Source organism: Nicotiana sylvestris, chromosome 11 (genome assembly GCF_000393655.2).
Source record: "Nicotiana sylvestris chromosome 11, ASM39365v2, whole genome shotgun sequence".
NCBI classification, from domain to species: Eukaryota; Viridiplantae; Streptophyta; class Magnoliopsida; order Solanales; family Solanaceae; genus Nicotiana; species Nicotiana sylvestris.
Window position 1 is genome coordinate 132702719 of NC_091067.1, and position 10604 is coordinate 132713322.

Sequence of the window (10604 nt, forward strand, 5' to 3'; positions counted from 1 at the left end):
GAGAGGTCGTTACCTTTTACCGCCGTGACGTAATGAATGATATGGTCTTCAAGGTCCGTTGTGTCGTTGTATATTTTTATATATGGTGGCATTTTGAAAGTTTTGGGTATGGCATGTCGAGCTGCCTCCTCGTTGTATGGTTGTTCCACGAACCGGCTGACGTCCCGTTTTGGCAGGAGTTTCGGGGCGTCTGGTATCTTATTAACTCTTTCTTGGTGCTCCCTCATTTGGTCACAGAGCGCTTTATTCTCATTCTCCATTTTTTCCATCTTTTTTAGAACGGCTACGAGGGCGTCGTTACCTGCATCAACCACGGTGTGAGGGTTACCTGTTAGGGGAGAGGCGTGTTGCTCATTGATGGTTATTGGGGTGTCAACTCGTGCAGTGTTTCTACTCACCCCTTGAGCGGGTTTATCGAGTATATTGCTTAGGGTACCTTGTTAGCCATGCCTCCAATAACTTTTTCACTGCGGGCGGCGCTTCTTTCGTCGTGGACGTGGAGGCTCCCTTCTCATGTGAAGCGGTTACACTTCCATGAGGAGGGGGTGAATCATTTTGCCTGGGTGAGGCGCTCGGCGTCACATTCTCCTCGTCTTCCCTGTCCACCTCGTTGATGGTGCCTAGGAGATTGGTAGTGACGCCCATCACTGCTTTCAGTCTTTCCTCTCCTTTTCCTACCATTGTTAGCTTGTGCAAACAAGAAAAATGGAGCTTTTGTTTTTTTTTTATCTAGAAGAAACTAAACTTTTTAACTAGGAATCTCCCCGCAGACGGCGTCAAATTATTTGACCAAAAAAGTTTTAAACCCTTTTAGTTAAACCAATTTAATAAATAGAGAAGAGGTGAATCCAAGTTAAAAGTAATAAATTCTAGATCCGAAAGTAAACAACTTAGACAGTATGGGCCTGTGTCCAAGTCAACAAATGCTGAGTTAATACTCAATGACTAGTAATTAATACGAGGATGAAACATGCAATAAATATGATAAATGACATTAAATATAATAAGAAGGAATTTATCACCCAAATATTGGATGAAATGGATGATTCTTTCCTCTGACTACAACGTGTGATAGCAGACAAATGAAGTGGACTATGTGTTCTTGGATCTTGTGAGCTAAAGAGGGATATTATGTGATAGAACCAAACAAGAGAGACAAAATAAGCTTTTTGTTTATTCCTGATAGCCAACTCTTTACAAGATGTTCTTTCACCCAAGTTCCCAATCCCCCTTTGTTTCCTCTCTTCCTATTTATAAAGCATATCCGTAGAAACCCCTAAAAAAGTATAATGCGGGGGAATATTCAAAAGAATATTCCTATTCACAATAACAAGAACATTCTAACAATTGCAATCGTTGCTATCTACTCGACCTCGGTACTGGTCTCCCCTTTGAGCGACTCCTCGCCACTAGACCGTACTTCGTTTTGACCTCGACCTCAGCTCGTCCGTCTGCATTCGCTAAACTAGACCTCAGTAGATAGGCCCTCTGTCTAAGCTTTGATGAGCAAAGTTACTTAAGTAGCTAAAGAGTAACAAATACTTGGTGAAATAGTCTGTGCACGCAAGTTAACTCGAACACTATAGTAATCTAAAAAATAACAGTTGGATCAACGATCTCAGAATGGACAAGTTGGCCATTTGTACGTACGTAACAGAATCGCAAAGTACTCCATACAAATTGAACTAAAAAGTCAGTTGCTCTTCTTTTCCCTGCTTAGAAAGCCACCCAATTTCAAAAGTTATCAACTGCAAAAACAAAAAAATAATAATAACGTTTACAACGCAGGAGTTGAGTCTATAAAATGTGTAAACAAGTATAACCATTAACTAACTCAAACTTAAGTATATCAACGATGTTCTTATCAATGCGCTTGGATAATGGGAAAGCTGCAGGAATTTGCTAGAAAAGTTTTAGTGCATAAAAACTGCTTTCTGATTAAGATCCTGGAGGCAAACAAAAAGATAATCCTGTACGGAACTATTATGTACAACAATGAATAGCATCAATGATACTTTCTGTCCAGTATGGACAGCATTTAGGATGCAAGATTAGTAATAAAGCAAGAATAAGGGAAAACACATAAATTAAGCCAACAATGCCAACGAGTAGTCATTCGACCTTTTTATATGATTTTCATTTTTTTTTCTTTTCTGAACATTTCTTTTTCTGCTATTGGTATATGGGAAAATCAATTATTGATCGCTCTATGAAGCTTTGATCTGTGGTGGGCGTGGAGATAATAGCAGAAGTTCCTTCTCCAATTTCAGGCACCATCTTCAAAAAATAACTGTGCCTGCAAAAGAAAGTGACGCTATAATAGTAGTAGATACCATGTCCCTTTGGGAATATCTGATAAAATTGGGAGTGGATAGCATTCATGTTAGTTGCAGAAGACACTTACCATCTAGTATCTGCAGTTAATTCTGGGTGAAAAGCAGTAGCCAGTAAGTTCCCTTGCTTTACAGCAACGATTACTTTCTTTTCTGACTCGCTAGACTCCTGAAGCATCAAAAGAAATCATGCTGAGCTGATGTTATAAACAAATGGGGAAAGTAAAAGATTATATCGCATTACAACAACAGATGAACGGTGAAAAATACATTTTTAATTCACCAGAACTTAATTTATTGTAATCAATATCCTCTTTTACGACAAATTAGACTCTGTCCAATCAGAGTTTGTAAACTAATTTGTAGTGTGTTAGCATATTCATTGTTTTCCTATGGCAAAACAGGCTTCCCAAGTCTTAACAGGCTAGTGTAATCTTTTGACACACGTAGAAGTGAAACAGAAATTCTTTACACATGCACCAATTTTTATAACTCGTAGGAAAATGAGGCTTATTCAAGTCTAATTGACAAAGTCTTCCCCAGGTGATCAACTTAAGAATAACATATTGTTAACAAACATTTTCATGGACATTTAAGGCCGACTTACATGTTAATGTGTATAGAAAAGCTTGGAGAAATAGTATCAGGTGCACACTATACAGTGGTGCGACTAGAAAAGTAAAGGGAAAACACATAAGTTGCCCCCTGAAGCTGTCCCCAAAAAGTCATTTAAACACTCCATCTTTATGGGCGACCTTTTAACCCCCTTATCTTGCTCAAAGTAAGAGGTCGCCCGTAAAATTGGAGTCTTTAAATGACTTTACAGGACAACTTCAGGGGACAACTTATGTGTTTTCCCTAAAGTAAACTTGGTTTTATTAAGCTTGGAAATCCACAGTTAATGTGTACATTTCCCATGCAGCCGTAAATTGTACAAAAGTGCATAATCAAATAGTATAGAAATACAAGCGCATGATCAAATAGTAAAAGCCATAGAAGATATACGTAGCCTTCTTGTGAAACATAGTAAGTTGGATGAAGAAGTCTAAATTTCATTGCATGATAAGTTGCAGCAGGATGGTGACATCTAGAGACATCCAAAGAGTAATGAACAAGGTTTCCTAAAACTTTATTATCGTAAGCATTTATAGATTATCCAAGTATCAAATGCGAATGAAGCAAGATCGCGCAAACACAAATCTTCCATTTAATTATATTTCCCTTCAACAAAATATTATGACAAGTAACTAAGCGAGTAGGCATATTTCCTGGAGTGTATCTATATGGCAGTTGGAACACTTAATGGGAAGACAAAAGTAAACCTCTTCCTTCTGAATAGCATTATTGGAATTAATATTTTCAACGGCTGAGAGAGGAATGTCTGCCAGCACTTCAACATCTGGTCCTACATCAAGGATTGCAGGTGCACGGATAAAAACGGCACGAAAACTTGGAGGACCACCTTCTTTAGCTACAATTTGAGGAATAGGAAGTTCTGTCTCAAAGCTCTGAATCTGTTCAATTGAAGTATACTGTAGTTAATAACACAAACCAATTTCAACTCATTCATCAAAATTTTGAGCCCTTTTCCCCTCTAGTTTGTAGCAATAACAACCACAACTCCTTCATCATATACAAAAAAAAAATGCAGGGTTGGCTAATTTAGGGTCTGGCAAAAGCTCTCAGTTATCGATAGACTGTTAACTAGTCGTCACATATGCCAGTTATCGGTGAGGGGTGGGAACCTTAGGTAGCGTATGCTTCAATTCCATCCCTCCCTCCCTCCAACTACATAAAAATGGCATTAATTCTTATTTATCTATACAAATGAATTGCCTCCTCTTTGGCTATCAATTGAGACCTGGAGGAGGCACCACTCATTTACCTGGCTCCCAAAAAAGTTTCGGTGGACAGTACAATCGAGACCTCCAATCAGTTCCTGTCCTCCAGTTTTCTGGCCTGAGAAGAGAAGCCAAAAAATGTGACATAAGATCTTTTTGCCGCAACATGATAAAGAGCATTTAAGAGGGTATTCAAAAAGAATTTCTGATTACCAATCCACACAATTTCTCAAAAGTTGTGAAACTCAAAGGTGCCTTGGATTAAATTTCCTAATGTTCATGATATCTGGATAAGGCAATATTTTATTCCTTTACACGTAAAAGCTTAACGTGAAAGTTTGACATGATGAAATAAAAATAGAAGCTTTTCAAATGCTGCTCTCTATTGAGTCTAGCAATGAAAGAGAACACATAGTAAGAAGGTCTTATTAGACTGCAACAACTGAGCAGTAAAATCCCAGAAAAGTTCAAAGACGGTAAATTATTCCTGATCCTTCTCAGTGTAAATTAGGTTCAAGATGATACTCCCTTCGTATTGACTTTATAGGGTGTTCAAAAGGCTAATTTAAGATTTGAACAGATAAATGAATTTGAATTCTTGAAAGCTGCAGAAGTGGTTTCAAATATTACGGAAGAACAAATAAAAGCAGCAACCAACCCAAAAAAATGGAAGACATTTCACAACAAGGATTAGACATACAGATTATTTAAATAGATGAATGCATGACAGCAACAATTAGATAGCTGATTTTCAATGTGAAATAGGCACAAATGATGCGAGAATATAAGAATAGGTAGTACGCATAATTAGCATACCAACAGATCATAAGGTAACAAAAGACAGCTAATATGTTAACCACAGCAAGCAGCAAATCATTAACGTGCTGAGAATGATCTTCTCTGGGGTATCTATCAACATAGTTTGAATGGAAGAACAAGGGAAGGTCAAGGCGTTCCTCTTGTTACTCTTTCCATGGCAAAGTCTCTTAGTCCAAAGAGCAAGGATTTCTTCCCCTGCATCTATTGTTGTTGATGTGTCCACTCCTTTTCTTTTTTTGGTCAAGACAACCCTTGTTGACATCTGTTTTTTTTTTTTTTGGAGGCTCGCTTTGAATAAGAGTAAGATCAGTAGCCGGTATCTCACATTCGGCTCCACAGAAGGATCCTTAGAAGACAAAACTCTTGTTTTTTTATAACCGTGGTATCTGGACCAGCTTGCGCGCACCTCGACTAATTTCACATGATACCTGCTACTTCTCACCAGTATAGGTACCGGGTAACTCTAACCACCAAAACTTGGACAGGTGGGAAAAATCTCCTAGTGTTTTTGCCTCCGCTATAAAATTCATATCGACTTAGCTTGTTCAATGAGGCCCTTGCATGCAAAGTCTATATCAACAGTTGACGTGACGCCGAAAAAATGAGGACCAACGAAGTTCATGGAATGTATGAAATCATACATGGATGGACTAGATTGTAATGATTTGCAGCCTAGGCAAGGGTCCGATGAGCATGTAGCCAGTAGCTTTTGCCTTCAACAACTACGGCATGATCCTAAGCTAGTTGAAGTCGGTTGTATCATGTATGGATCCTCATCCTCCACGTCGCTCCATTTAGAACGGTCTCAATTCAATAGTCAAATTTTTAGGTTCTCAACACTAGAAATTTGCCTAAATTTTCTACTGGCAAACATATCTCTACAAGGTTAATAGACTCCTAGATGAACGTTGGACCTAAATAACGTAATAATATGACACAACCATAATCCCGCAATTGGCATCGCCTATGGCTTATATGGATATTTTTCTACCATTGTGCACTATTTTTTGTCGAGTCTACATGGATGCCAAGAGATTTTAAGTCTTTCAAGACAACTTCCTTCCATGTAATTTTATGTCTATAACGTCTCCTTTTAACACCTTGAATCACCGTGGTTCCAATTACAGAACCTCAGTAGCTTTTGTGTTCCAGACAAGAAAAGAAAAAGTTGTGTGCTTTATGGTGAAACACCTTTTTGTGAATTGATGTGAATAGTTACTAATTCAGTAGTGAATATCAAAAGAATGAGTCACTATCTTTCTTCTTTTTGTGGAGAATCTAGTTAAGAGATGGGTGAATCCTGGAAAGTTTATCAGAACTGCTGAGAATTATATGCCCCCCTATATTAGAATATTTTTTCCCATACTAACCAATATAAGTTGTATCAAGCTACACCAAAAGAGTGACATGATAGTCTGTCATTCGATATATTTCAGATTCATTTTTAAAGAAAAATTATACACCATTTTCAACTTTAGAGATATTTAATATTGTTTAATATTTCTGTTCATTCTTCAATACCATATCGTAGTCAAAATAGGATGCTTATCTTATGACAGTATTTATTTCTCATGGTGGAAAGTCAAAGGGTGGTTGAAAGGCTGTCAATCGAGTAGGACTTTGCTGATGAGCGAGTTAACCAGATCAACTAGCTTTCATGTGATATTATAGCAAAGAATAGCTCTAATATAGATCTTTAAAGAGAACAGAAAAATATCCTTGACTAAAAAGCTTTGTTTACTCATACAATGTAGTAATGCCTATGGTTTATGAGCATATGCCAATTTCAAACCTACAGACACACAAATGGCTAATATATAGACCATGAAATAGTTATTTTTAAAAAAAATTATGACCCCTTGGCATTATAAGATTAAATCAAGAAGATAAGCAACTTAACAGTTTGCAAAAATTGCCCTACAATGTACAGCAAGATATGGAGTTGAACACCCACCAGTTGCTTTATTTGCCAAGAAAATGAGGCCTGCACATGTCCCCCATACTGGCTTCCCCAATTGAACGAACTCGCGCAAAGCAGGGAACTGCAATTAGAAACACGATTAAACTAACATGGAGAAAAATTATACCAAGCACGGTAATTAATACCAATTGGTACAATTAAGCAACTATACATCCAAAGTTACACTAAGATATCCCAACAGACAATGCAACAACAAACAACTAGTAAAATCACAATTCATTCTATACTGACAGTAGGAACAAATGTCAGTAATTAACAAACAAAGCCGCACTATAAGTAGCTTCGGACACAAAATGCAATCCTTTTATTTTACCTTTGTTGAATAAACAACATAAAACCAGCAAAATTCAACCTTTTGTACTCAATACCTCTCACGATGCTCCAAAAATCAAATCCAACAACAATAATTCCTTAGTTTGTCAAGGGTTTCAATCAGTCCCTCTGCTATTCCCCAACCTCGAACTGGTTGGGGCATGTTATGCGAATTCTCTAAGACTACAATTTCCCTAAATCTCACCTCTTTTCCCTAAAGAGTCAAAATGTTTTCCATTCCTATGCTGGAGCTTGAAACCTCTAGTTAAGGGTGCAAAGACTCTAACAATTCCACCACACCAGGGGCGGAGCTAGACACTGAGGTGCGGGTTCGGCTGAACCCAGTGACTTTGGTCCAAATTCTATATTTGTCTTAACAAATTCGTTTAATATGTACAATCCAGTAACTTAAAAGTGCTAAAATCCTGAACCCATAAGTTTCAAATTCTGGATCCGCCTCTGCACCACACCACCTTGCGTCCCTATATATCATTCTTATTACTACACCAACTTACAATTCTCAACTATGCCGCCCAATTAACCATGGTTCAATAAACACCCAGACAAAACAACGAGCCATGTCTTTCACCTATTAATACCAATGTATGATGAGGCCAATGCGTTGTCAATAAAAAGACACTATCACACACAGACACAGAGAGAGAGATATACCAGATTGTGGAGCTCGGCCAATTTGGCCATGGTGGTACTCTCACCACCAGGAATGATAAGGGAGCTCACATTCTGCAACTGTTCTGGTTTTCTCACCTCCACCCCTTTCACTCCCAATCTTTTCAAAGCTACAAAAAGAACACCACGTAAATAAAGACAGTAACTTTCACTGAGAAAAACAAAGAGCCATACAAAATTAACCACAACGAAAATGAGTTAAAGAGAAAAATGAAACCTGCGATGTGTTCGTTGAAAGATCCCTGTAAAGCAAGAACCCCCACAACCATTTTTACAAAAAGAGTGGCGGCTGAGGAGTTTTTGGGGTACGGAGAAAAGGATGGGAGTGTTAACAAGAATGACAACACTCAACACTCAACACTCAACACTCAACACTCGTGTCCTGATTTCCGTCGCCGATATTATATCAAAATTGGGAACATAATACAAGATTTCAATTGACTCCTAACACGTTAGAGTTCGAAACCAAAATAATAAATTTTTGGATTCAAAATACCTTTATACAGTTTAAAAAACAGGTTACCTTTCTAACTAAAACGCATATTATACTGCATTTTAGTTTAACAAAATTGTAATTGTTAAAAGAAAGCGCAGTATTATTGATAATAGGCAAAATCTAGGTGATTTAGCTATTGTTTATGCTTCCGCTTGATTATATTCCAATGACATATTATGGTTAATTGATGAAAAATAGGCTTTAATTGTGATATGTATACATTGCAGGACGAGAAGCCTCTATGATGCTTCAAGAGGATATTGGAATAATTTATGAGCAAGAACAACCCCTCGGAGTTGAGTGCACGCAAGGACGAGATGAAAAAATGGACGAAATCAAGCTCCAGGTGCGCGCGAAGGCGCGCAGGAGTTCGCACGTAAGAAAGGCCGAGGCAGAATCATGCGCGAAGAAACGCGCGAAGTTATGCGCGAGCTCGCGCGTGTCCGGTCCGGAAAAATGTTATGTAGGGGTAAAATTGGAAATATGGAGAGAAACCCACTTAACCTTTATAAAGTCAAGCTCGCCCAAGGTTAAATCATCAAGGGTTTTCATAGTTTAGTGCAAGAAATAGAGAGGCAAGAGGCAAGGAGGACGTTTTTGAGAGGAAAACACAAGCATAGAGCCGTCGTGGAGGCCGGAATTCATCGGGTTTCATCTTTCTTCCTCCAAACTTAGTAATTTTTATGTTTCTTTGTATGAGTTGTTGTTTTGCTACCATGTCTATGTGGAGCTAAACTTCACGTTCTAGGGTTGTGGTTCTTTCATGACTATTGTTTCGGATATTGAGTTTGATTTCTTAGTTTATAATATTGGTTTATTTATTCAATCATGCACTTAATTATTTGATTGCTTGATCACCAATTGAATACTATCTACGAATTTTGAATTGAACTCGAAAGTGGGAATTCTAGATTGCATATAGGATTGAATAGAGCAAGTTCTTGAACCTGAGCATTGGGGAACGGATTCGCGGTTAGGATAGACATATACCTAATTGTCTTGCTTGGTTGAAATACAGGAATTGTAAATGCGTTCTTGTTGATCTTAATTCATAGACATATAGGCATTGAGTTGACTTGAATAGGCGAGTAAGAACTCGACAGATTCTTATGAGCAATATTAACCCTGTCAACCAATAAACTAGATAAATTAGTTAGTCAATTCAATAGAAGAATACAATAGGATTGTTCGATAGCCCATAACTCTAGATCATTTTTATTACATTTATATCATAAAAATCTGTTATCCTTTGGCTCAGAGTTCCTTATTTATTTTCTTTTTATTTTAATTAGTTTAGAATCAAATACTTCTAGGTTTAATTCTTGTATAGATAATTAGGATAGTCTAATTTAGTTAATAGTTAATCACAAGTCCTCGTGGGATCGACATCCGACTTTTAGTCACTTTATTACTTGACGACCGCGTATACTTGCGTGTGTGTTTGGTCGCAACAAGTTTTTGGCGCTGTTGCCGGGGACTTAGAAATTAACTATTCTTCTAGATTAGACATTGAATTTTTTTTTTGTTTTAGTTTAGTTGATATTTTTTATTTATTTTAACATGGAATCTTGGAATGAAAGTTATTCGAATGATGGTTATTCTTATTTTGATGATCCTTGTCCATATTGTGGAGGACCGCACTGGTGGAAAAATTGTCAGAATGAGGAGTTGTGCGCACAATCTCAATCCTTTGAGTAGAATATTTGTAATATGTGTGGTGGTCAAGATGGCTATTGGGATGGTTGTCTTAATTCTTTTCATCCTTATCTGAGCCCTTATTATGATCATTCTAATAATGTTTGTGAGTTTGATAGGGGCAATGAAGTACAAGATATGGAACCTGATGCATATATTAGGGATATTTTAAAGCAAGTAGCAGAGCAACAAGATGAACTCAAAAAAGATATGAAAAGAATAAGGGCAACAATCACAAGAATGAAGGCCAATATAGAAGAATTGAATGAAGATAGTGAGTACCAGCAAGAGGAAAATTTTGAAAAAGAGGAGATTTTGAGTCAAACTTGGCTGGTGGAATAAGCTGAAAGATTGGAGATATATGAGGCTCAACGTGAGAAAATTACAGATGGGATACAAGGCCTAATAGAAGGAAGAGCTAAAATAGGACAAGAGAT

The 10604-nt window shown here is 37.5% G+C and overlaps 1 protein-coding gene across 2 annotated transcripts; it reads right to left on the bottom strand.

Moving 5' to 3' along the window:
- Window positions 1-1662: 1662 nt before the first annotated feature.
- Window positions 1663-8448, bottom strand: LOC104216665 (probable pyridoxal 5'-phosphate synthase subunit PDX2). 2 transcript variants are annotated; one of them, XR_708562.2, is made up of 8 exons: window positions 8194-8448; window positions 7959-8086; window positions 6948-7035; window positions 4219-4292; window positions 3656-3847; window positions 2405-2502; window positions 2122-2296; window positions 1663-1748 (listed from the first exon to the last, which is right to left on the bottom strand). XR_708562.2 is itself a non-coding variant. In XM_009766779.2 (7 exons), the coding sequence occupies exons 1-7, from the start codon at window positions 8243-8245 to the stop codon at window positions 2173-2175; spliced, it is 756 nt and encodes a 251-aa protein (XP_009765081.1). In that variant the 5' UTR covers window positions 8246-8448; the 3' UTR covers window positions 1912-2172. The 2 variants fall into 2 exon arrangements, 1 of the variants encoding a protein (XP_009765081.1); XM_009766779.2 differs by lacking the exon at window positions 1663-1748 and having other exon boundaries at window positions 1912-2296.
- Window positions 8449-10604: the final 2156 nt, after the last annotated feature.